Source organism: Monosiga brevicollis, genomic scaffold, assembly GCF_000002865.3.
Source record: "Monosiga brevicollis MX1 MONBRscaffold_28 genomic scaffold, whole genome shotgun sequence".
Taxonomy (NCBI): Eukaryota; class Choanoflagellata; order Craspedida; family Salpingoecidae; genus Monosiga; species Monosiga brevicollis.
In genome coordinates, this window is record NW_001865065.1 from 132,284 (window position 1) to 157,993 (window position 25,710).

A 25,710-nucleotide genomic window follows, 5' to 3' on the forward strand; every position below is an offset into this window, starting at 1 on the left:
AGGCGGATGACGGGCGGCCGCTGGCACAGCGAGCACGGCAGCCGCCCTGTGAGGAGAAAGATGGGCCACAATGGCCGGTACCTAGCAATATGCCGCTCCGGATCCCCAACCAAGCATCCCTGACTGCTGTCAACCCCAAACCCATTCGTCCCCGTAGCTTTTACAAGCGCGGGACCTGGAAGAGGCCGGCCTCGGCCCTGGAGCAGCGCACGTACGCCCTGGTCGCCAGATCTTTTCATTCCTTCTCTAGAAACCTCGATGCACCCCGAGCGCTCACGAACATGCCTGATGTTTGTCTCACCCACGACGTGCTTTGGCCTTTCTACGCATCAACTCTTCAATTGCCTGTGTTGCTGCCCGGTTAGAGCTCACCTGTGGACAGCAAAATTGGAAAAGCTTCGTGAGGCGGAGCGCATCATCATGCGCCAGTATCATCGTGGCCCCGAGGTTGGTCCAAATGGATACCCCACTGTACCTTCACTTCTTTCCGAGCATGCTATTCCCCGTGCCTGGGTGCACTTGCTCTTCTCGGAGGCTCGGCTCACTGGGCTCCCTTGTCTTCCGCCTCACGATCATGGCTCAGATCTGGCGCACGTTTAAGAGCCAAGAGCGTGCCTTCCGCTTTGCCGACGCCACCCTTCATCCGACCCGCATCCTCTCCTTTGAGCTGCCGGGTAGCACAGGCCGACGCGAATTTATCGTGGCCAACGACGCGGGCCTTCAGCGCAACTATGCCTTACGGCCAAATGACCGCTTCTATTACGAAATGATTCGCGATGGCCAACCGGCCCATCTCTACCTGGACCTCGAATACAGTCGTCGCCACAACCCCAGCCTGGACCCCGAGCGGCTCACAAATTCCATCATCGATGCCCTCGAACTGACGCTGCGCGCTCGCTGCTCACCGCCAGCCGCAGCCAACCTCGAGCTCGACACCCTGGTGCTCGATGCCAGCACGGAGACGAAATTTTCAAAACACGTCATTTTCAAAGTGCCCGGGTATGCTTTCCCAGACAACCTCGCTGCTGGTTGCTGTCTTCGAACGGTGTTGCTTCAGGCCCTCGAGCGCCGCACTCGCCTTGAGGTGCTCGAAACCACGAGCGCCATGGAAGAGGTCCTCGGCGCGACCACGGATTCTGCCCCCCTGACTGAGCAACCCACCCCTGCCCAAGAGGCCATAGACGCTCTTGCGCGCTGCCTCTTTGTGGTGGGGCGCGATGGTGCCCTCACCCTCTTTGTCGATTGTGGAGTCTACTCGCGTAACCGCAATTTTCGCCTGTACCTCTCGCGAAAGCGAGGCAAGGCCAATCCGCTCTGCTTCGACTCCGCCTTGAGCCGCCTACGCACCCCCACGGCCCGTCAGATCTGGCTGCCATCACCAACGTCTACCGATTTGACGGACGAGCTTGCGCCTGCATCGGTACCCAAGGCGCCATCAGACCCGTGGGCGAGTGACTCGGCCCTGGGCCTGGCCCGCCTCAAGTCAAGCCTGATTACGCATCACGAGCACCCGGAGCAGCTGCGCTGGCTAGTATGGCCTGAGCCCAATATTCCTGCTCGCTATACCCGCTGGCTGGGTGTTGCATTGCACCATGGAACAGGCGGCGCGTGCTCCTACGGTAGCAGCCACAACAGGCCGACGTCCGTACCCACAGCCATGGGTATGGCCTCGCCATTTCCTTCGATTGATGATTACGTGACGCAAGTGTGTCAGGACGAACGGCATCGCGGACGTATCCGTCGCTGTTTCTACTTTGCGCAGACCAAAACCATCACCTATGATTTGGATCACTATCGCTTTTGCCACAATATTGGACGCCACCACCGCTCCAATGGTTCGGCACAACCCAACTCGTTGATTGGCGACGCCGCAGATAGAGTTTGCTGCTCGACGCAACTCACTCGCGTTGACCTTCTTTGCTATGCCTTTCAGGTATCATGATTGTTGTGCAGCTTCTCGATGGCATTTGGTATCAGGTTTGTGCCTTGCATGACGGTCAAGCGGGTCTGCTCCATCTCCAAAACCTCACCCAACGCCGTCGCTTCTCTTGGGCGCTTGATTTCGGATGTCATCTGATCCCACTAGAAATGCCATGACCCCGACTGCCGGGCACTCGACTATCGAAGCCCACGTATGTATGCGTCCTCAATCTCTATCCTCACCAGCCACTCTCTGTGTGCTTGGCAATGGCTGCTTCCACTCACAGGCAGGTGTTGGTGTGCTCCATTGCTTCTTTCTCCACGCAGCGTTTCGAATGCCAGTAGAACTCGTGCCTTTTGAGCCTCCAGCGCCTTGGAGCGAAGCAGATGACCAAGCTGACGAGGCCCATGAGGTCACACCATCGGAGCCACCCTCACAGACTCCAACACTGCACGCACAAGGAGGTGCAGAACGTGCTTTTGAAACTGACTTGAAGGAGCAAGATGTACCATTGGAACACGCATCCCCTCTTGACGCACCGCCTTCTGCGACCCAGCGCCACAGCTTTCCAGAAAAGCATACAAGAAAGACAGAAGCCGAGCAGCAAGGAGCGACGGAGGGAGAGGACACGGCAGAGGATGCGCTTGACGCCACCGTCCTGCAATACTTGGAGAATTTTGACTAACTGAGAGATGATTGACTGCCTGATTGAATGATTGATTGAATGACGCTGACACGTTTCTGCCGTAGTGCGAACTCGCCCATTTCCCTTTTGCTCAAGCACGCCAACGCTTGCCGCATTTTTTACAGCTGGCAAAAATAGTCATGGGTTCATCGGCCGATCGCGTCTGCACCTCCGTGTACGAGGCATCCCGGGCCTTGCAACGTGGGCACACAAGCTGGTCTGTGGAGGCGCCTTCCGCCACGGCCAAGGCGCGGTCGTGTGAGGCCTTCTCGAGATCTTTCTGCAAAACGTCTTGTTGTTCCTTAGACAGCAGCGCCTACAGAGCCAACATTGTAGGAGCACGCATGAACAAACAAACAATGGCTCAGACTTGTGCATGATATTAGCGTGGCCGCGTCTAGCACTCACGCTGCCGCTCAGCTTGACAAATTCCTCTGGTGCCATGACCTCTTGCATGAGGGCACCGCGGATCCAGTCCTTGCAATATTGGATGCGGCTTCTGCAGACCGCCAAGCACGCAGAGACGCACAACAGCAGAGATGCACAAAAGATGTGAGATGTGCTGTTTGGCGCAAGATGCATTCAAATGGCATGCGTGGGCCGAAAGACTTGCCGCGTAAGAGCACGGTAATCCTCGGATGCAGAATCGGAGTGCTTGATGAAGCACGCATTTTCAATGTCAGCCGCCACCATCCCGGCATTGGCCGTGTCTACACAATGTGCAGTTAAGATCAGGTGAAGCTGAGATAGCGGGCAAGACGTCTACCGAGCCGTGTGCTTGCTGGCAAGTTGGACACGCCAATTTTCTCTTAACGCGTGCACGCGCGTGCCAACTTGTCTTCCCTTGAGAACGCGGTTCGTGGCTGCCCATACCTTCTGGTTTGATTGAGGCGGAGAGCTTTTTGCACAAGAGCTCACGAAACTTGTTGCGCACGGGGTCGTCGCACCGGTGGTGTGGCTCTAGCACTGTTTGAGCTGCCTTACCATCCGATCCACGTGGCAAGGGCGACTTGAGAGCACCATCTGACGTGGGTGGACACAAGTCCATGCATGAGGACGCGCGCGCGCGGGTCGCGACAAAACAGGAACTGAAGGCAAGAGAAAGAATCACTGTGTCCGTCTCTACTGTATGCCTGCCTCTGTCTGTGTCTCTTTCTATAGTCTGTCTGTCTGTGCCCTTGCAAACAAAGTCGTCCAGGGGTGGCATGATTTGAGAGATGTCGGGCATCAGCCGAGGCCACGACCATACCGTCGCCTTTGACGCTCGACTTGTTGTTTTTGGCATTTCGTGCAGCCTTGGAATCTGTCAAAAGAAGCATGAACAAGAGCAACAAGGAAGTACAATAAGCACACGGCAGACAATGAGGCTTGCTTGCAAGGTTTCCGTCCAATTGAAAGAGTCGAACATACCTTGCAAACCGACTTGAGCACGCCAGTCTGCAAGTAGCGCCTTGGCCAGCTGCTGTGTTTCGCCAAGTTTGCAATCACGCTTCACCTTGCTCACAATGATACCAATCTTGGTGGAGTTGAGGATGTCCTTTGTCATGACCACAGCTTTCAGCTCTTTCAAACAGTCTCGCACCATCAACTCATCCTACTCGCAAACCAGATATTGCACCCATCCAGGCGAGATGGGTGAGCCTCAAAATTGTCCAGCCTGAAACGTCGTCGATACAACAACAGCGACATCCCAAGAAAGGGAAAAAAAGCCAAAAGGAAAAATACACCCGATCGTTTGCAAGAGGTGGACTCACGAATCGAGCCCTGTCGCTAGCAGTGCGAAGGATCTTGGCCAGCCGTTCCGTCTCGTCCATGGTGGCCGGTGGACCCAATCGAGGTTTCTGCTTCAGCAAATCAAAGCAAATCCAAGCAAACACCAGCATCAGAGCTCAAACAGCGCACCCATTCCACAAGAAAAAATGCATTTCCATTCACGTGTTACGCAGGACGCCATCACGGCTGGCCGTACACGACCGGGCGGCGGTGTTTGCCGCCGCCATTCCGATGATTCCTTTCACACACACACACACACACACACACACACACACACACACACACACGCTGCTTGAGTAGCAAGCGCTAACCGTCACAAGAAATAAATCGCGAAACCAGTGATAATAATAAGTTTTTCAACTGTTTGACAACGTTCACTGGTTTCGCCTTTAAATTTTCAATATCGGGCAGCTTGTTATGGGACTGCTGGAGACTGCTGGAGAATGGTGGTGGGCGCGACGAGGTGTTTGAGGTTGTTGGACATGAGGTCAGCCGTTGAGAGGTAGAGTCTACTAATTAATTTATTATTGGTCATGCGGAGAGCGTTCTATCGCGTGGCTGGCGTTGTAGGCGCATCCATCCAGGCCAACAAAGTCTGACCGGATATGATACTGGTCGACTTGCACAATCATAAAGAGAAGAAACGCAAGAACAGTGGGGTGTAGAGCTGACTATAAACAAACAGGATGCTTGAACAATAAAGGTCGACAACTAAGGTGAAGCTGAAAAACTTGCAACCAATTTCCAGCATTCACAAAGTCTCGGGACCAGGGCCAGTGGGCTTGGGAGGTTGATCCGAGGGAGCCGGACCAGTGGGCTTGGGAGGTTCACCCGAGGGAGCGGGACCCGTGGGCTTGGGAGGATGGCCCGAGGGAGCAGGGCCAGTAGGTTTGGGAGGTTGACCCGAGGGAGCAGGACCAGTGGGCTTGGGGGGTTGATCCGAGGGAGCAGGGCCAGTGGGCTTGGGGGGTCCACCCGAGGGAGCAGGACTCGTGGGCTTGGGAGGTGCACCCGAGGGAGCAGGACTCGTGGGCTTGGGAGGTGCACCCGAGGGAGCAGGGCCACCACGGGGAGGGGGACCACCAGGACCACCACGGGGAGGGGGACCAGCGGGACCCTTCTGGAACGTGGCGTTTGAGAAAGCTTCATTCATCATGATGGACGCATTGCAGGCACCAATTGCATTGCAGGCTTTGACGGGTGTAAACCGGTCCTCCAACCACTCGATCAACTATCAACAAACCACATGCAATGATAATGTTTGAGTTGGCAGCATTTGAGCGGGCTACATAGGCGCACATGCGCTGTTGTCGCCGGGGGGTTGAGACAAAAGCTCACCTGGTCGCTGCTTGCATTGAAGACGGCAGCGCAGTGGCCTTCCACATCTCCAATTGAAGTACAAGCCTTTTGCAGCGTGATGGCGATGATTGACTCGAAGGATTTAACACTGGAGGCAACGTCAAGCGCGAAGAATGTGCAAATGGCACAGTCATCACGTTCTGGCAAGCGTGGTTTTGTCGTGTTGCCAAGAGAGGCCGGGGCTGACCGAAGGTCGCACTCCAGGCTCAAAAGGTCATTGCAGATAGCCTGAGCACGCATGGTAATGAGCAGAAGGACATGGCCAAAAGCCAAGGGGCGAATGCCAAGCAGGGGTCGGACGAAAGCGATTTGCTGCACACCTGAGGTTGAAATTCTTCCGCCAGGTAGTCAAGGAGCTGAGGGCCATAAGCGTTGACGGCCTTGGCGCAGAAGTTGGCCTCGTGTCTGGGCAAGGTACCGCACAAAAAGGCTTCAAGGACATCCAGGGCGCGGGCTTGAGTTTCGTTGACGAGCAAGAGTTTGTGAACGGCTCTGGCACCGGCTGAACACGCGGAGCAGGAGTCGCTCGACATGGTCGAGATGCGGTAACCTTGAGGCATTGCATGGCACACAGCAAGCAAAAATGCGAGTGTGCCGACGACACTCGAGAAAGTGCGACGCATGGCTGCAGTGCCGAATGGGCCGTGTAGAGCTTCCGGCTGTTTGATGGCGCTTCGATCCAGCGCAAGGATGGGTACTCTTGTTGAAGGTTGTCACGGGGTGCCGGCGAAAGCAGGACACGGAACCAGAAAAATGCGAGTGAACAGTCATCAACGCCATTCTCCTGTCCATTTGTCGCGTCGAGGCAAACAGTGGCAGTCTTGTGGTGGTGCAGAGGGTGACGTGCAGAGCCTGACATTCACAAAAGTACAGTACCTCAAACGCAGAAGTGTACAGTAGATGCGATGGCCAAGAGTTTGGTGAGGCTGACAGAGTGTGGAGCCCTGTAGCCCCAATCTAGTTGGGGGCGGCTCGGGTGACAGTCAGTGCTTTGCGCGAAGAGTACCCCATATCAGCGCCCCTTCTTTGGAATAGGACTCATGGGCAAGCACAAGTGCCCTTCGAGACGCATCGACACGACAGCCACTGTGACGCAACACGGCTTAACCGCATCGTGCATGTAAGCGCTGCAGGCGCTGCTCCTTTTGCCGAATCTGGTTCGTATGCGACCGTTTCGGACTTCATGTCAAAAAATGGTACAAAGATTGGTTTGAAACGTCATACTTTGCCTCGAGTCCTACTGCATTCGACTCTGACGTTACTATGAAGGACGGGCTGCAGAACGGTGGTAGCCGATGGTGGTGGTGGTGGTGGTGGTGGTGATGATGATGGTGATGGTAATGTGTGAGGGAGCTTAGGGGTACGTGCGTACGTGCGTACGTACCGAACGCTCGCCGCCGTGGACTGACGATCCACAGAGACAGCGTCCGCTCCTGACCCAAAACCAGAGCCACCAATATTATCCTACCCCTTCAAAGTAAAATCTGCGACTACCATCTGTAAGTCATCAGAACCTGCCAAAAAAAAAAACTGCTACCAGTTGTCAGCGTGCCACTGACATTTGGTCGCCCCGTGTCTGAACGGCACTTGGACGGACGGACGACGATGGCAGCGACAGAGGCGAACACCCCGGCCGCCGCCGCGGCCTCTGATGCGGTTTGTGAACAGAGCCTTGTTGGAATTTGTCTCTTGTGTTATATGATTTGTACCTGCTTTTGGGTAGTTGGGCCGTTGGGCAGTAGAGGCAGGGTCCAAAGCCGATGCACCCGCCGGTCAGAAATCGGCGAGCATGTGAGCGCGAGCTCATTGCATTCGTTCACGTCCTTGGTCTATACCATGGCAAACGTAGGCCCCAGCGGGAACACCTACGGGGCAAAAGCGTCGGCATGAGGAAGATCACGCCCATCAAAAGCGTAACAAGCCACAGCGCGGCCGGGGCCATGGACGCGGAGGCCGAGGTGGTCACGGCGGACGACGCAACTACGCTGGTGCGTGTGCTTTCTCAAGCATCTCATTGGCCAGATCCTTTTGCGGCCCTGGGCTTCGATGTGGTTTGATCGATCTCCTTTTATCTCATCCCTCCTCTTCCATGGCACCAGGCCAATTTCAGCAAAAGGGACAACAGGCCGCACCCGGGCGCTCAGACATGGAGGAGGACGAAACGTTCCAGGTGAGCTGCGATCGACACCGTTCTCGATGCTCATGCTTGCGGTTTTTGCGGTTGTGTTTAACTGCCATACTTGTTTCATCTGATGATCACCCATGCTCCTACCGTCCTCTTGCTTGGCCTCTCGTGCGCTTCCTCATTCGTTGCCTCTTTTTCCAACCCAAATCAGCTGGCCAAAAAGTACTGGGCTGGTGACAAAGTTCAGGCTTACAATGTCGAAGTTGTCCAGCAACTCTTCAACGACACGCTGCGCCAGCGCAACTTCAGCAATGCCAAGGTCTGATGGCAGACTCCCACCACCCAGCTCACAGTTGTCCGCGCTCGTCTTGAGGACCTGCCATTGTTTTTTTTTCTCACTTTATCGACTTGCCACAAATGCCCGCAACAGATTTCTATTCTGGAGAATAGTGGATTCTTGGAGCGCTATCTGTGGCCCAACTTTGATGCCACTGCACCTCGCGAGGTCGTCATTTCAATCCTTTTGATGATCAACGAAAAGTATCTCGAAGGACAGGATGCTCTGGCCTGCATTGAACGCACCCACCCAGAGCGCTTTGCTGCCCTGGTCGATCAGGCTTTGACCATTGCCCTTGAAGACGCCACAGCTGCGACTGACAAGGCTACCATCCGGGAACAGACGACCGCTGTCATTTTTCTTATTCGCTGCTTCCAAAGCCTGGTCGGTCGTCGCAATTGGTGCTGGCCCGCGTGCCAGCAGGTTCCATTGTCGTTATCTGTTTGTAGATCCATCCCGTACCTCATTGGAATTGACTTGAATTCATCGCACGCGTAGGAAAAAGAGCTGGTCCGCAAGCAAGTGCAACCTCTGGTGGGCCTTGGCACTTGGCGCAATCTCCTGCCCAGCCGACGTGAGCAGGCCTTTGAACAGCATCCTCGGCTCAAAAAGGGCTGGAAGGCCATTCACAAGAAACGCGCCAAGCTCCCGGCAGATGAACAGGTGCATCTTTTGTGACGTGCATGCTGAACTGAGTTCAACAAGTCCAGCGTACATGGATTCCGGGGTGCATCGCGACCCTCTCATCTTATCTTTTTCTCAGGCTGCGCTGAAGGAGAAGGAATACTTTTTTGGTCGCCTCATTGCCAAGTTTCTTGACATGGTGGACACCTTGGATGCCACCCGCAAAACACCCCAGCTGCAGTTTTGCGAGCGCACCCTCGAGTTGCTCGTGGACGTCGAAGTGCGTTGGTGCCTTGCTTGGTTCGGCCGCCCGAAATCTTCAGCCTGCCAGCCCCTCACCTTTGTACTGTTCTTCCAGGCCCTCTTGACCTCGCGACGCTACCTCAACACGGTGGTACAGCACCTCAACGTGGTGACACGCTGCGAGACGGCGCCGATTGCCACCGCCACCGTCGGTAACCTCTTTGGGCAGCTCTTGCAGATGCTCAAGTTCTACGTCAACTTTGAGATTGATGATTTGAGTGGCGAACAACTCTCCGAGGATACCATGACAGACATTCATTATGCGCATGTCAAAAAACTGCAGACCGTGGCCTACCGTCATTACGAAGAGCTTCGCGAACTGGCTTTGCGCAACGTCAGCAGCATTGATACGCGCGAGACCTTTGTTGCGTACATGGACCAGCTTTCCGATGAACGCCTCCGCGAGCTGTGCGCTTCGCTGGCTCTCATTGCTGACCCCACCGCAGCTGGCAGCGCTGACGACGAGGAGTGCCCTGCTATGCGCCTCAACAGCACCGCCGGCCTACCTCGCGAACGTCTTTTGCAGGTGCTGGCTGACCGTTACCAGCGCCGCTATTCGCAGCTCGAATCGATCAACGAGATGTCACTCTTTCCTACGGAACAGACCATCTGGGACACGGATATTGTACCCGACGAGCTCTACGTGGACGCCTGTCTGGCCCTTCCCAAGCTGCATTTGCAGTTTTTGACTCTCTTTGACTATCTGCTGCGAAACTTGAATCTTTTCAACATGGAATCGATTTACGAGATTCGCATGGATCTGGAGGATCATCTGCCTCGCCTGCAACCCTATCTGGGCGCCTATGATGAAGTCAAGTTTGCTGGATGGTCCAAGATGGCACATCCCATCGATGACTTTCGGGTCGTGGCCGTTGCGCAACCCCGCGTGGGCGAAAGTCACCCGGCCACCGTCCGAGCTGACGTCGTGCTCAAACTCGACTCTGTGCGCGACTCTATCCGCCAAGAATGGGAGGCGCTCCGCCGCCACGATGTTGGCTTCTTGGTCACGCTGAAGCCCAATCACGCCGATGCCGCCCAAATACCCGACGACATGCCCTTTTTTTTTTTTTTTTTTTTTTTTTTTTTTTTTTTTTTTTTTTTTTTTTTTTTTTTTTTTTTTTTTTTTTTTTCAACAGTATGGTGTAGTGGCTGTGCGTGGTTGCGAGGTGGAAGGCATGTTGGATGCTCAGGGTCAGCTGATTGATGAGTATGCCGACAAAGCACCCACCCTCTCCAAGTCTCGCGAGCGCACTTTCCGCCTCCTTCTGGACCCCAATCAGTATCAACAGGACATTGTATGTTCGATGCCTTTGTGTCGGCTCTTGGCTCTTTCCGTTTTGATTCTTGTAATGACCCAGGATGAGGCGTCTGTGCGCGCAGAGGCCTCGCGCCGTGCAAGTGACTCTCATCACTTGTTGTGCTGACGTTTGTTGTGCTTTGTTTGCTTCTCCTCCTCCTCGCAGGAAGCCTCCATGCATGGCGAGGGCTACGACGTGTACTCCACGTTCAACGTCTTTGTGCGTCGCAACTCCAAGGAGAACAATTTCAAAGCCGTTCTGGAGACCATTCGCAGTCTCATGAATGCGCAGACCGTGGTACCTGACTGGCTGCATGACATCTTCTTGGGATACGGCGATCCGGGCGCCGCGCATTACAGCAAAATGCCCGATCAAGCCAAGGATGTGGACTTTTACGATACGTTTGTGGATGCCGAGCATCTCCGCGAGTCTTTCCCCAACCACGCAGTTCAGGTAGGCCCCCCACAACAACTTGGTGGTCAGGCCCCCAGGCTTGACTACATTATTCTCAACCCAATGATCTGCTTTCCGTCCTTGTTTTGTTAGTTTCCCGAAGGTGCCGAGGCTGCGCCCCCGCCCTACAAAGTTGCCTTTGAAGAGCCTGCTGAGGACAAGGGCAAGGACGCCAATGCCCGTGCCTTGGTCAAGCCTTACACGACAGAAATGCGCGGGCCCTATCCTCAGAACGTGCCGCGCCGCAATGCTATTCGCTTCACACCCACGCAGGTTGGGGTCTTTGCCACAATGTGACGACTCGATGCGGCATCACAACTGCATTGTCTCTAATGCATCAATGCTCTGCTTTTACACTCGCACCAACCATAGACGGAGGCCATCCGGTCAGGCATCCAACATGGTCTGACGGTGGTGGTGGGACCGCCCGGTACTGGTAAAACGGATGTTGCGGTGCAGATTATCAACAACCTTTATCACGCCCACCCCGAGCAGCGCACTTTAATTGTGACGCATTCGAATCAGGCTCTGAACCAGCTTTTTGAAAAAATCATGGCTTTGGACATTCAGGAAAAGCATCTCCTGCGCCTCGGTCGCGGCGAGGAGCAGCTGAACACGACCAAGGATTTTACACGGTATGATTCAGCCCGAGGCGATCTTGGCGACATTGCGCAGCCACAAGAAACCATGTTACAGCCACACGCTGAATGGCCATGATCGTTCTTGCTTGTTTGTTGCTTTGCCCCTCCTCCTTCCTCCGTCCTTCTGATTTTTTCTGGCCCTGCTTTGATTGATGACCTAGGTATGGTCGTGTCAACTTTATTTTGGGACACCGCATGGAGCTACTGTCGGAGGTCAAGCGTCTGTCCGAGACTCTGGAAGACATTTCAGCGCAGCTCGAGTACACATGCGAAACGGCTGGCCACTTTTACATCTATCACGTAGAGCCGCGGTGGAAAAAGTATTGGGCAGCTCTGCCGGCCGATGATTCCCAGGCCACGGCTGAGGACTTGCAACGTTTGGCTGCGACCTTCCCCTTCCACGCCTTTTTCGCCAATGCGCAGCAGCCTCTGTTCGCAGGTCAATCGTACGCGCAAGATGTGGAGATGGCGCGCGGGTGCCAACACTACATTGATGACATCTTCAACACCCTGAGTGAATATCGCGCCTTTGAGCTTTTGCACAAGGTCGGTGGCGCTTCCCCCCTCTTTGTTGCCCGGGCTTCCCGTTTGGTCAAACAAGTTTAAGAACTCTATCGTAGAGACGCATTTGGCGGAAAGCGGTGCCTCTCATCCAACACCTTGGGGTCTTGCCACCACCATAGAACAAGGATCGCACGCGCTACCTCATGGTCAAGGAGGCCCGCATCATCGCCATGACGTGTACCTACGCCGCGCTAATGCGCGAGGATCTGGCCAGCTACGGCTTTCGCTACGACAACATCGTGATGGAAGAGTCTGCCCAAATCCTTGAAGTGGAGACGTTCATCCCGCTGGTTTTGCAAAACCCGCAGGATGGACGCAATCTACTAAAGCGTGTCACGCTCATTGGTGATCACAACCAGGTGAGGTCTCATCTGATCATCATCGGGTCGCTTCCTGCTCTAGGCTTGTTTTATGCGAACAAGTCCAAAAAAGCATGTCTGTCTGCGTGCCTTGGCTGCCCCGATAACTCATTCTTGACTTGCGTGTGCGTCTGCGTGTGCTATTAGCTTCCTCCCGTCATTCGCAACCCGGCCTTCAAGAAGTTTTGCAATCTCGAGCAGTCCATGTTTACACGCTTTGTGCGCTTGGGTGTGCCCCACGTACAACTCGATGCCCAGGGCCGTATGCGCCCATCCATGGCCGATCTTTACCGTTGGAACTACACCAATCTCAACGATCTGCCCCACATTGGTGCGCGCCCCGAGTTTGCGGTGGCCAACCCTGGCTTCCGCTACGAGTACCAGCTCATCGACGTTGGCGACTATCAAGGCAAGGGTGAGATGGTCCCCTCACCCCACTTTATCCAGAACCTGGGCGAGGCCGAATACGTGGTGGCCACGTACATGTACATGCGCCTTTTGGGCTACCCGGCCGAGCGTATCACGATTCTGACCACGTACAACGGTCAGAAGGAGCTGATTCGCGATGTTGTGCGTGCACGATGCTTGTCTCACCCCCTCTTTGGAAGTCCAGCCGTGGTATGTACTTTCCTCTTGGCCATCACATCGCCTCCTGCTTGGCCCAGCTTGTCCTGCGTCTAGCGTGTACCGTGGATCTGATCCAAGCTAGAATCTGATTGGTTACAATTGGTGTCGCTGACAAGGTCGTTCTTCCTGCGTTGTGGGGTGTTTCATGCTGCAGATCGAAACGGTCGACAAGTACCAGGGCTCACAAAATGACTACGTGCTGCTTTCGCTCGTCCGCACCCGGCATGCGGGTTTCTTGCGCGATGTTCGTCGCCTCATCGTCGCTCTGTCGCGTGCGCGCCTCGGCCTGTACATTTTCGCTCGGTATGTACCCATGATAAACTGGCTTGACACACACTCACACACACACACACACCCATGTACCCATGTACCCATGTACCCATGTACCCTTGACTGGTTCCCATGATTTCCTCACACTTGATTGGGACTGTGTGTATCTATGGACAGCGTGGCATTGTTTGACAAAGTGCCGGAGCTGGAGCACGTCTTTAACCTCCTGAAAGAGCGCCCCACCACCATGCAGCTCTATCCCAATGAGTCGTACACGGAAACACTCCGGCCGGTGGATCAGGCTTCAGAGGAAGAGGCCGTGGTAGAAGTGACCAACATGGAGCACATGGCGCAGAGCGTCTACAGCATGGCCGTGGAGCGTTTGCGGGAAGTCAACCAGGGCGCGCAGGAGCAAGTACATCCTGGCAATCAGGATGAGGCTGAAGTGACTGGGGACAATGACGACGCCGAGGTGAAGGAGAGTGAGGCTATGGACCAGGACGCTGATGGTGCTGAAGAACAAGCCAATGGTGTCAGTGACGCCAAGGCTGCCCCCATGGAAACGGCAGCGGAGCCAGATGAAGAGGCTCAGCCTGCCGAGGAGCCTGCGCCGGTAGCTTCCGAGTCGTCAGCTTCTGCTTCCGACAACGAGACACTGACAGAAGAGGATGTCAAGAAGATGAAGGTGCGGCATGGGCCTCTCTTTGTGATCACTCGTTTGTTTGTTTGTTTGTCTGCATAATTGCTTGTTTCGTTCTCTGCGCAAAATCTCTGGCAAAATCTGACTCAACTCCTGTATTTTGACGCTCTTTCTCCTCCCAAGGTTGCCGAACTCAAGGAGGCATTGCAAGCACGACAAATTGCGTTTGACTCAAAGGATCGAAAGGCGGAACTTCAGGAGCATCTGCTGAAGGCCATTTCTTCCTAGTTGATTAGCCATACAGCGATCGGCACTTGCCGGTGACAAGCCAAATTTAACAAACGATGCCACTGATTTTTGAAGCATTTGTGTGAATGTTGCTGATTTGGCGCCTGTCCGCCCTTTGCACAAACAAGCAAATCACCACATCCCGATCACAAAATACGGCACAGAAGATTTTGATGATTTCTTGAAGAAATCATCGTTGGATGCAATCAGTTATCAGTTGCTGATCTTCGAGACTAGACAAATCAAACCCGAATGAGAGATGATTGGCACAACACGAGCAAGACTTGGTTAACAGCTTCCTCAAAAACCCACGGAAACAACCAAGAACCATGCTCGGACTGTCTCATGTCGACCGCACACATAAGGAATAAGTATGAGAAGAATGAATTATGAGGGAAAAGATGAGGAGAAAAGGCCAAATCGATTTGATAGAAAAAAAAAAAAATGGAACACAGTGTCATGCTGATGAAGGGTGAGTCGCTTAATGGAGGTTGGAGAATGAAGAGGATTGGCGCGCCGGAATCATGTCTGAGAATCCTTGCTAAACGTAGTAACATTCACGAAGGAAAGTCGTGGGATGGTAATATGTGGCTCAGGGCTAATAGCGACAACGGCGCACGGGTCACAAGAAGAAAAACAATCAAACGGCGGCACATGCACACAGGTAGTCCACAAGTCGCAACACATGAGTGCAGAGGTAGAACGATGGTCGATGGGCTGGCGTCATTATCACGATAAAAAGTGACGGAAGCGGTCGAAAATTAAGAAGCAAGAACAAGAAATTTTGAAAAAAAAAAACAAAAACAGCAACTCAGGGCAGATCGTTGTGGTCACGCTAGCAAAGTTCAATGGGTTTGTGGCTCTTGCAGAAGTGGGCGCGGTTTAGACCACGGCTGACTTGGTGAGCGCTGCGCTGACTGGGCGTGAAGGGCCATTGAAACGCGTGTTCATTTCTTGTGCAACGCGATGGATGTAGCCAATGTCCGGCCGCTCCTCGGGCTGGGCTCGGATACACATGGCCACAAGGGCGCGCAATTGCTCCGAGTAGAGATCGGCGGGTAGGGGCGGATATGCGCACTTGTCAATCTTCTTGCACAAAGTGTAGAGGCTGAGCTGATCGCCGTAGAATGGCGATTGCAAAGCAGCCATCTATGTTCATGAACCACGCAGCTGAGGTGCGCACGAATGCAGGCGAAAAACAAAATGTGTCTGCTCTGGGGTGGCAGCAAAAGCGGCAGGAGAGACAGGCAGACTGACCTCGTAGAGAAGACAACCGAGGGACCAGATGTCCGAGGCAAAGTGATAGGGCTGTTCCCGAATGCGCTCCGGCGACATATCTGTCACAGCGGCAGCAAATGAGAAAACAGGAGGTCCAGCAGGTGGCTCTCGCGCCGGGAGTCAATGCAAGAACACGACGTACAGTAGGGTGTGCCCACGAGCGAATGGGCCACGTTGGTCTTGGTGCTAAAGTAACGGCTCAAGCCGAGATCACCGAGCTTGACCACACCTTCCGCCGTGATGAAGACGTTGGCAGGCTTGATGTCTCGATGCATCACGCGGCAGGTGTGCATGTGCTCGAGAGCGGAACAGAGCTGCTGAAAGTATTTCCAGATGGAAGCTTCAGGAATGAGGCGACGTTGCTTGCGAAAGTGCTTGATCATGCGACTCAAATCTCCAGCGTCGGCCAGCTCGAGCACAATGTTGAGCTGTACGCCATTCACACACACCCATCCACGAGGCAAGGTCAATGGCAGGGTGAGGAAGAAGAATCTGAAAAAGGGGAGGAGCAGGCGTGGGCAACAAGCCAGGCTGATCAAGGTTAGATCGGGACAACAACTAACTGACCTCATTGTTAGCGATGAAGGAGGCGAGGTACTGGATAATGTTGTGATGGTTGAGAGACTTGAGCAGATCAATCTCTTTGACGCAATCCGAGCGTGCTTTGGCATCCATCATGTCAAAGATCTAACAGTTTGGCAGGGCGAGCAGCAGTCAGCCCGTCGAGCGCTGAAAACATGTGGTGGCAATTTGTGGCTTCTGTGTACAGAGCATGGACCTCTTCATGGCAGATAGGCCCCACGCTTTTTGGTTGTGAGGGAGGCAAACTTTGGCCAGGCTCTCTGTGGCTACGAGTTGCATACCTGGACCTTCTTGAGGGCAACGTAGCGATTGTCAACGGTGCACCGGGCACGGTAGACAACGCTAAACTGGCCACGGCCAACCTTGCGCTCGACCTCATAGTTGGCCAGATCCCCGTAATATTCTTGACCGGGAAGACCGCCGCTGGGCTGCAAAGGCACATCGGGAGAGGCGTCCATGGCGGCTGGATGGGCGAGGGTACAAAGATGAACGTCAAGAGTTGTTGCTCGCCTCGAAGCGCCAGCAACAAATAGGGCAGAGCCAAGTGTGAAGCGCCCAAAACCTGGAGCGCGAGCAAGAGCGTTTGCCGGGTGAGTAGTGGCCCACACGACGAGAGCCCTACCCCTGGCCTCTGTCTCCCTCTCCTTGACATCCATCCCCGACGACGAGCCCAAGCAACGCTAACGGCAGCCGGGCGGCAGCTCCATGTTATCTCCTTACCACAGTAGCACAGCAAAGTGCGCAAATCCACCAGCGCGAGCTGAACACCGCTGCCGCTGCCCTTTTGGCTTTTCCTTGCTGACACAACAACACGCGCGTATGTGTGTGTGTGTGTGTGTGTGTGTGTGTGTTTCAAGAAGAAAAATGTTATGTGTGCTGTGTGTGTGTGTGTGTGTGTCTCTCTCTCTCTCTCTCTCTCTCTCTCTCTCTCTCTCTCTCTCTCTCTCTCTCTCTCTCTCGCTCGCTCGCTCCGTCTTGTGTGTCTCAGGGACTGGCCTGGGAGGAAGGACGGGACGTAAGTAGAGGGGTTGATTGTTGATTTGGAAATTGAAAAGCGGGTGAAGGAGGCCAGCGCATCAACGATTGCTTCAGCCCATGCGCTGCCACTTTTTCTATTCAGCATCCCTGGGTGGGTGTTTTCTGCAACTGAAGCTGTGGACAGCCGGCTCGGCCTCGTGTACCACACCGACATCCTTTGAAGCTCCCTCTTACTGATATAACATCAGAATCATGTTGGCTTGCATCGCACGAGCAAAAGATGCGGCTGCCCTTGCTCTTTTGGACAGAATGGGGCTCGGGATGTGGTTGTCAAGCACGTCCAACCACACCCAAAACCGATTTTATAAGGTAGCTGGCTTGTAATTGTCACACTTGAAACAAATTGGCATTGCCCCAAATGTCCAAAAGATCAGTATGAGAGTTGAAGCTGTGCGTATGGTACATGGTGCACATGGTATGAGGACCAAGCTGGGCCTTGATTACTGTTTGTAACTGCAGTCACGATGCTACTGCTGCAGCGCGCGCAACATGGAGGTGATGGTGGCCGTGACTTGTGCAAACTCATGCTCGGCATCGGGTAGCGAATACATGTGCGACATGATGTTGTTGCCCCGGGTAAAAAGTTCCACGCTACGCACATCCGCCCCCCCGTATGTAGCACGTCAGCTTACAGCAGAATTAACCGCAGCAGAGATATGGTGCAGCGCCACCGGGTGGTCTTGGCTTGGGCGTGAACGGGCCATACTCGTACCTGCGCAGGTTCGGTCCAAACTGGGCCTCGAGGCCCGGGTAGATGGAGCTGGCTCGAAAGTTGATCACCTCGTCGTGACGGTGGAAGATGCAGAACGAGCGCTAACAGAAGAAGGATCAAAGCCGGACATGCCACTGTGAACATGTGGGCGGTTCGCATCCCCAACACCCAGCTGCCGCAGGGCGAGTAAGCAAAGGACAAGAAGAATACACGCATCCGGGAAAACTGACGTCAGGGTCCCAGCGTGTGTTGGCGCCCAGGTCCCAGTAGGCAAATTTGAGCATATTGGCTGCCAGTGGGCCCATGAGCGCCGTCTTGCCCAGCACATAGCCTGTGCACACCCATCCGGGAGGATGAGTCGAATGGAGGCCAGAAGCAAAAATAACAACGAGGGCCGGTTCGATGAACCAAAAGCAGCTCTCGATGACTTGTCGATCAGTCAACGTGCAGCTTACCGCCAACCAGGCCTGCCAACACAGCCCAACGCATGTGTTGATACTCTGGAAAGAGCGCACCCGTCGTCATGTGGTAACCCAGGGCCTATGACGTGCGACGCGACTCTGTCAGGCTTTACAAGACCACGGTTCACGCTGGCGGCGGGCTGGAAATGACTAAACAACAACAAACACGGCACGTACGGCCACAACACCAAGGGCGCATCCCATAAAAGGACCCAGCATGGACATGAAATGGGCTGCAACCGTGGGCAAAGTCCTGCCAGGCGAGTGATCCACCCACACCGTGCCTTGTTAGGAGCATGGCCACGCATGGTAGAGGGCAATGCCAGTACTGTCACGGGGCCGCTAAATCGGGAACCAATCGAAGCAAAGGCTCCACGCACGAGAAGGTTCGATCATAGACGCGAAGGGCGCTGGGGAAAATGGTCGACAGCTCGCCCACAACGCCACCACCCAGGCTGTGTCCATACAGAATCAGGTTGGATTCGGTAGCACCAAGGTCCATGGCATACTTGACTGCGGCCTCGCCATCCTTACAGAGGTCAGCCGCCACAAAGGGCCAGCTGTTTTCGAGCACCGCACACCGTCACGAATAATTCAGAAATACAAGGGCATTCTCAAGGTTTAGGTCCGTGTGTCTCGGGGTCTCGGAGTGCACTGGCTGAGGGGTGAGCGTACCCTTGTGAATCCCCAACACCGCGGTAGTTGAAAGCAATAACATGCACGTTGAGCGCTCGACTGTAGTGCTCAAGCTGCTTGCCAATCTACGCGTTGCAAACACGCCTCGTGGGTCAGAAGCTGGCCAGCGAGATGCCAGCGGCAGGACACACAATCGAGCCAGACCTGCTCGTAGATGACGCCATTTGCATTGAACCACACAAGGTAGCGATCCGGACCCGTGGTCCGCCCTGGAGCCGGCAGGTGAATGCCGTCCAGTAGCAAGCCTGAGATACAGCCGCGCGACAATGAGCAGGAAAATCAGCTTTAAAAGGTGTCCAACGGCACTGTGGAGGCTTGCCGCAGTCGCAAAGAATCAAGGATCGACGCTCGTACCGTCGGCAGTTGGGATACGAATCTGCTTGGCAAGCGGGTTTTGCAAAAGATACTCTGCGCGCAGCTCTTGCCGGTTGACCAGCTGAGCCACGAGGATGGAGGGCAAGATCTAGCCATAGCCGTGCATGCGGGCTGATAAGATGGCCATGGCATGGCTCTGACGCGGCTCGGAGCGGGTGCAGCCAACGCATTTCACACGCGCGTACGAAAAGAGGCGTCAAAAGCAGGGACTTGACGATTAAAAAGATGAGCCAAGTTGAGGCGCCCCACATTGGCAAAGCGGCGAGTCCACGCGCCAAAGGCTAGGTCGACATGAGCAGGAACAGAGGCGCCACGAGGACACACGCAAGCTGGCTGAGCGGCAGACAGGCACTGGAATCAACGACGTATATCATGCAAAGTATAAGCATGGTTTAAACGAGCAAACGCGGAGGTACCGTGGTCAGAGGCAAGTAGTGTATGGCCTGCAAGATACCCGTCAGGGCCAACCCCACGGCCACTGGGCCATTGAGGTTGAGCACAGCCGGCAGGCTCGACACCAAGCCCATCTTGCTTTTGAGGAGAGAGAGAGAGAGAGAGAGAGAGAGAGAGAGATGAAAAAAAATATGAGAGAGAGAGAGAGCTTGAGAGCTTGAGAGAGAGAGCTTGAGAGAGAGAGCTTGAGTGAGAGTTTGGGAGAGAGAGATAGAGTTTGAGAGTTTGAGAGAGAGAGTTTGAGAGTTTGAGAGAGAGAGAGAAAGAGAAAGAGCTTGAGTGAGAGAGAGAGAGAGAGAGAGAGAGAGAGAGAGAGAGAGAGAGAGAGAGATAGAGCTTGAAAGAGAGAGATTTTGAGAGAGATTTTGAGAGAGATTTTGAGAGAGATTTTGAGAGAGAGAGAGTGTGTGTGTGTGTGTGTGTGTTTTGTGATGAAGAACAGATTCCCCGAGCTGACACAACTCTCGATTCTAATGGGGCTGCTGGACCGGTGTTGATCAGGTAGACGGACGTGGAGCACACAAAACAGGGACGGTACTGGTCAACATGGTCATCATGCCAAGGTTTGGTCGATGGCCCTTGGTTCTTACAATCCTGGTTGCATTTGAACACCATCCACCACACGGCAGGCATGGGTCTTGTACTTGTTGGCGTACTCGGGCTGGCGCTTGGGGTACTCGCGATCCACGGCTTCGCGCAGCTCTTCGACGGCAGAGGATAAAACCAGCGCACCAGAGGCGCCCTTATCGCCGCCGCCCAACATGCGCTCACCTAAGAATTAAGCACGCAGCACCAGAGCAAGGGATGAGTAAAATGACATGTTTGCGTGTCCGCATGTGCGGCTGATAAACATGCAGGGCACGTACCAAGGACGCCCTCAACGGTCCGGGCAATGTCACACATGGTCTCCAGCTCTGGGCCTGAGATTTCGTAGACGTCGCGCAGACCATAGCCATCCTCACGGAAGATGGCACCCACCTTTGAAATGTCGCCCGCACGCCAAGCCTGCCGTTGCACACCACCACAGAACATGCCAACCAACCGTTGAATAGATGAGTGCAGGGGATGCGGCGATGCCATACTCTTGCACTTTAACAACAAGTCGGCTCACTGCACAACGGGCCCAGAGATAAGAGGTCAAGCGCGCAAGACGCACATCCATCATTTCATAGAAGCGCTGCTGCGCGGCATAAATATACTCGAGACGCTTGATGTGGTTGGGAAACTCAGTGCCAAACCGGGCCCGCATTTTCTACACGAGCACCCATCCATTCGTCGGTGAGAGCCAGAAAACGAGACAAACTTTGGCTGAGATGGCGCCAAGTCCCTGGGCCAGGAATGGCACAGAAAAACCAACGTTGAGCATATCCTCGTCCTTGACATCAGCCAGCGTCTCGATGCCAAACGCTGCCTTGCCCATGGCAGCCAGCTCGTCGCACTCTTGGCGACGAATCTTATATGTGGACTATTGTATGCACTCACAAAAAAGTGGCGAGGGAAGAGCGCGGGTGAGCGCAGCAAAGGAGACAAAGGAGGATCTAGTCATACCGAAGCGAGAATAGAAGCCACACAGACAAAACAAGAGAGAAATTCAGAGCTAGGAGCTCAACAACCGATCGTATGTGCGCCAGTTCAAGGATCGCATCACGCGATCTCTCAACGGCCGGGCGGACAAGAGACGACCAACCGACCTTTTCAAGACCAAGGCGTTCCGTGCCTGTATCAAGGCTCACAAGAGCAAACTGCTCCGCCTTGGCACCCAGGGGCACATAGGAGATGCTGCGGGTGGCAGGTTTGTAGTGCGTGCCTATAACACAAGATCAACATCGCATGGCACCATCAATCAAATCTGGTTCTGTGCTTGCGGTTTGAGCCAGTGCTTCAACCCAGCGAGAAACGAACCTTGGCCTTCCTTTGCGAAGAAAATCATGATTTGATCAAGTTTTCCACAGGGCGAGCCAATGTAGTCATTCTCGATCTCCTGCGCCATATCCACGACAGCCATTTGCTGCTCGGGCGTCGTTCCGAATCGAATGCCATTGACATCCGCCATGGTAAGCAAAAGGTTGATGCAGAGCGAGGCGGAGCGGGACATGCCGCCGCCGGGAATGTTGCCGTAGACCACCTGTGCCATAGCATTTGTTTGAGACAGGCAAAGTGCAAGCAAGAGAGGGTGACAGACAGACAGAGCGTGTGTGTGTGTGTGTGTGTGTGTGTGAAGTACAGTGTGAAAAAAAACACCATGCTAAGCGAGTCTGCTTACCGCATCAAAGCCTTGAGTCAACTTGTAGCCGTGGGCCGTCAGGACCGAATTGGTGCCATACGGAAATCGCGACCAGCTGCTCTGGATGCTGGGATCGTCCTTGCTGGGATACTATGGTTTTGTCCCCACCAACCACGAAGCAAGCAAAGCGACGAATGAGAAGTTTGACGGGAGCAAAGTCAATGGCCCAGCCGCGTGAAAACAGGCGGGCCAGGCTGATGCAAAAAAAAAAAAAAAACAACACAGCACAGCACAGCACAGCACAGCACAGCACAGCACAGCACAGCACAACACAGCACAGCACAGCACAGCACAGCACAGCACAGCACAGCACAGCACAGCACAGCACAGCACAGCACAGCACAGCACAGCACAGCACAGCACAGCACAGCACAGCACAGCACAAACACACACACACACACACACACACACACACACACACACAAAAAAAAAAAAAAACACTTCAAAACACAAACAAATCAAACACAAAAAAAAACAAAAAAAACAAAAAAAAAAAAAAAACAGTGAACATGTGTGTGCAAACGCGCTCTCCAAACGTGCGCGCTGTGCTCGCAATCGACCGTGCACACCTTGTCAATCTCAAACTCAACAAGGCCATCTGCGGGAAAGTTGTGGCTGGCCAGACGGATCTGTTTGGTGCCGTTGGGCTTGAAGGCGACCCAGATGAAGCGATCTGTGGCGAGCAGCGGTCCCACGATCCATGAAGCTCTTCAAAGTCCCATCAGTTTTGCCAGTGAGCACGAGCAATACACACCTGTGCCAACACCAAAGAGCTCTGTGCCGTTGTAGTCGCCATGCTCGACACCCAGGCAGAAGCGTGACGAGGTACGGCACACCTGCACCCAACACGCAGATTACGCGTACGCAACATCAATGAAGGTTCGCTGCTGTCTCATGACACCACTGATCCTTGACAGGCCGAGCCAAGGATGGGAGGAGCAGGGCACTCAAGTGATGGATACCTTGCCTCCCTTGACGTCCAGACCATGCTCGTTTGCCAGCGCAGTCAGGATTTTGCGCGCGCTCGTTTCAGCCTCCCCCATACTGATGGTGTGTGTCTACTCGATCGTACTGTGAGACTTGCACACGGATCCCCAATGTACCCCAACAAAAGAGCAAGGCAAGACCCAACTTGGCCAGTCTTATGACACCATGTGCCTGCACCATGACCCAAACATTCCCCTGGTCTCCTTCTTCCAGTTCCACCCCGCTTCTCACACCGGGAGACGGGGAGCACAGAGGAGAGACACCAACTGACCTTGAATCAAAAATTCGTAAAGACAAAAGAGAGAGAGAGAGAGAGAGAGAGAGAGAGAGAGAGAAATTGAGAGAGAGCGAGAGTTAAACAGCAAAGGGAATAGCACAACTACCACATGTAACAAAGAGAGGGAGAGAGAGAGAGAGAGAGAAACAGGAGGCACAGCAGAAAGTTTTTTACTTTGGATCATTAGCTGAATGTTTTTGTGCGGATGTGCGACGGGCCCCTGTGGTTGGTTTGTATGCCAAACAGGGAGGCTGGGTACGGTAGGGGACTATGCGCTGGTGATTTATTGGTTTCAATTGCGCCCTTTACGGGCGAGATAAACAAACGCTTCATGCCTGTGAACATTGGCTTGGCGCTGCTTGGATCGGGCTCGGCCCGGCATTTTCTTCTTCATGCCCATAAGAAATCCTGTCCTCAGAGGTTTACACCGAGCCGGAACAAGGCAACCAGGACGCACGCATGCCAGTGGTTGGTGGCAAGCAACTAGAGTTCCCACCACTCGGACATGCCCAGCCCATCTTCTGTGATTTGACCCTGTGAGGCACGCAGGACATTTTAGCCAATTCCCGGGCAAAAGAGCGATCAAAGGCCATGAGGGGCACGGGAGCAAGCAGATCAGAACGACAAACCATAATGACATAGGGTAGTTCTTCAATCTTCTTGACCATAAGACCATCTGGGGTGGTTTGTTTCTTGTGTTCTAGCAAAAAGCAAAGGTAACAGGCAAATGGAAAAAAAAACCCCCCGCAGAGTGAGAGGATGCTGCATTGGCCAACATACACGCTAGGAAGCGGGCAGGCCAACCTGAGACTGGAATCACATCATGAAAGGTCTCCTCCATCACCTTGAACGTAATTTCCTGCAACAAATCATTGGTGAGCGGTTGTCTGCAGAATCGAAAAAGCAAAAGGCACCATCGCGTGGCGGGGGGTCACTGACGCAGCCTTTGGCCAGTTTGAGTTGATGGGAAGCACCGTCTTCATCTTGGTATTGCCAAATCCATTCTTGAAGGCCGTCATCGAAAACGACGCCTTCGCGCATTGCATGGGCGGGGATGTAGATGTCCCGGAAGAACTTGAGTGAAACTGCACATCCGGAATGGGCGACAAACAAATTGCGGCCCAGAGTCCCGAAAGGTTGAGCAAAAAGCCAAAGACAAAACAGGCATCACAAGCGCTAGTGCGTGCGCAGAAGAGAAAACAGGCACGCAAACACTTGGGAACTCGCCTTTGATGTGGTCAGCCGTCGAGCTCTCAATGGCGCCCTTGAGAACCTCGCCAGTAAAGGGGCGAAAGACCACGAGGCGAAACTGAACATAAAAGTGGGCCGAGCCATCGCCTGGGAAGACGTGGGCCTCTTTGATCTCAACAATATCAAACAAGCAAATGGCTAGGCCAAGCTGGTGCAGGCAAGCGCAGTCTCATGAGGCCACAGCACGTGGACTCGCGGACACCAGACACGGCCAACACGGAGACGGAACAGGCCGGATGGGCCGAGTAAACTGACCTTGTAAATGACTTTGTTGGCATACTTTTTGTTGATCTCATGAGTAAGGGCATCCACGCGATTCTCGCCAAAGCGCTTGGGCTTGAGCTGGACAATGTCCTTGAGTGTGGCAACCCGAAACATGTCTGCCGGTTGCTCGCTCGCTCCTCCTGGCTTCTTCCGTCCAATGTGCCAGACACCCAACAAAAAATAGAGCAAAAATGACCGCTAGCTCCTCTCCATCACCCCTCTCCCCGCTCCTTGGCCGCCTCGCAAAATGCTTGCAAACGCTGGCGTCGATACGGCCGGGAATAGAACCGTCTGTATGTGTACGCTGGGGCGGTGCGCTTCAGGAGCTTGTCGAGCGCGGCTCGACCGACAGGGCAGCAGGCAGAGAAGTAAAGCGACGTGATGAGCTGCGCAGAGATGTATCGCGTCACGGGAAAAAGATTGTCCAATAGCCTGTAAACATAAAGCAAGAGCAGAGAGTATGAACCAAGTGCGAGACAAATTCAGAGAGGAAAGAAAACAAAAAGCGCACCTCCTCGTGTGTGTGTGTGTGTGTGGAAGAGAAAGTATGACAATCATCACACTTTCGTCACAACCTTTTTCTGTTCGTGGTATCAGGATACATCTCTGCACCCATCACTTTTATGTCTCCCATCTCTGCAAATGCGTTATGTTTAGCACTGTAAGAATAGGGAGTAGAGACAGCATCTCTGAATTTATTCGGGTGCCAGTCGCAAACTCTCTCTCTCTTTCCCGCAAGCTCTCTTTTTTTTTTTTTTTTTTTTTTTGGATCACGAGCATCAGGT

The 25,710-nt window shown here is 53.9% G+C and overlaps 5 protein-coding genes across 5 annotated transcripts; 2 read left to right on the top strand and 3 right to left on the bottom strand.

Annotated features, from left to right (window-relative positions):
- Positions 1-493: 493 nt before the first annotated feature.
- TFIIS (uncharacterized protein) lies at positions 494-2,606 on the top strand (the record flags this gene model as incomplete). The annotated part of the gene is made up of 3 exons (XM_001749076.1): positions 494-1,933; positions 2,087-2,132; positions 2,248-2,606. 3 exons carry the CDS (start codon positions 494-496, stop codon positions 2,604-2,606), a joined length of 1,845 nt encoding a protein of 614 aa, XP_001749128.1.
- An 18-nt stretch (positions 2,607-2,624) lies between these two features.
- On the bottom strand, positions 2,625-4,420 carry MONBRDRAFT_38572 (uncharacterized protein; the record flags this gene model as incomplete). Its single annotated transcript, XM_001749163.1, has 7 exons — positions 2,625-2,922; positions 3,015-3,105; positions 3,220-3,316; positions 3,480-3,629; positions 3,856-3,909; positions 4,017-4,200; positions 4,361-4,420. The coding sequence occupies 7 exons, from the start codon at positions 4,418-4,420 to the stop codon at positions 2,698-2,700; spliced, it is 861 nt and encodes a 286-aa protein (XP_001749215.1). The 3' UTR covers positions 2,625-2,697.
- A 3,078-nt stretch (positions 4,421-7,498) lies between these two features.
- MONBRDRAFT_38574 (uncharacterized protein) lies at positions 7,499-14,332 on the top strand (the record flags this gene model as incomplete). The annotated part of the gene is made up of 16 exons (XM_001749077.1): positions 7,499-7,726; positions 8,075-8,182; positions 8,294-8,584; positions 8,699-8,863; positions 8,964-9,104; positions 9,183-10,130; positions 10,264-10,422; positions 10,591-10,878; positions 10,972-11,151; positions 11,251-11,513; positions 11,681-12,065; positions 12,203-12,442; positions 12,590-13,060; positions 13,224-13,372; positions 13,517-14,024; positions 14,163-14,332. 16 exons carry the CDS (start codon positions 7,499-7,501, stop codon positions 14,265-14,267), a joined length of 4,629 nt encoding a protein of 1,542 aa, XP_001749129.1. The 3' UTR covers positions 14,268-14,332.
- An 817-nt stretch (positions 14,333-15,149) lies between these two features.
- Positions 15,150-16,975, bottom strand: MONBRDRAFT_33972 (uncharacterized protein; the record flags this gene model as incomplete). Its single annotated transcript, XM_001749164.1, has 6 exons — positions 16,848-16,975; positions 16,409-16,689; positions 16,113-16,232; positions 15,688-15,973; positions 15,525-15,604; positions 15,150-15,416 (listed from the first exon to the last, which is right to left on the bottom strand). Exons 2-6 carry the CDS (start codon positions 16,583-16,585, stop codon positions 15,150-15,152), a joined length of 930 nt encoding a protein of 309 aa, XP_001749216.1. The 5' UTR covers positions 16,586-16,689; positions 16,848-16,975.
- Positions 16,976-17,632: 657 nt separating this feature from the next.
- Positions 17,633-25,273, bottom strand: MONBRDRAFT_33973 (uncharacterized protein; the record flags this gene model as incomplete). Its single annotated transcript, XM_001749165.1, has 27 exons — positions 24,917-25,273; positions 24,638-24,809; positions 24,350-24,495; positions 24,215-24,269; positions 24,040-24,110; positions 23,367-23,630; positions 23,109-23,204; positions 22,901-22,982; positions 22,716-22,819; positions 22,126-22,236; positions 21,765-21,987; positions 21,554-21,669; positions 21,166-21,327; positions 21,019-21,114; positions 20,729-20,867; positions 20,453-20,633; positions 19,928-20,344; positions 19,389-19,470; positions 19,232-19,279; positions 19,014-19,099; positions 18,719-18,898; positions 18,618-18,680; positions 18,516-18,591; positions 18,333-18,417; positions 18,108-18,208; positions 17,878-17,978; positions 17,633-17,756 (listed from the first exon to the last, which is right to left on the bottom strand). The coding sequence occupies exons 1-27, from the start codon at positions 25,037-25,039 to the stop codon at positions 17,633-17,635; spliced, it is 3,504 nt and encodes a 1,167-aa protein (XP_001749217.1). The 5' UTR covers positions 25,040-25,273.
- Between the last annotated feature and the right edge of the window lie 437 nt (positions 25,274-25,710).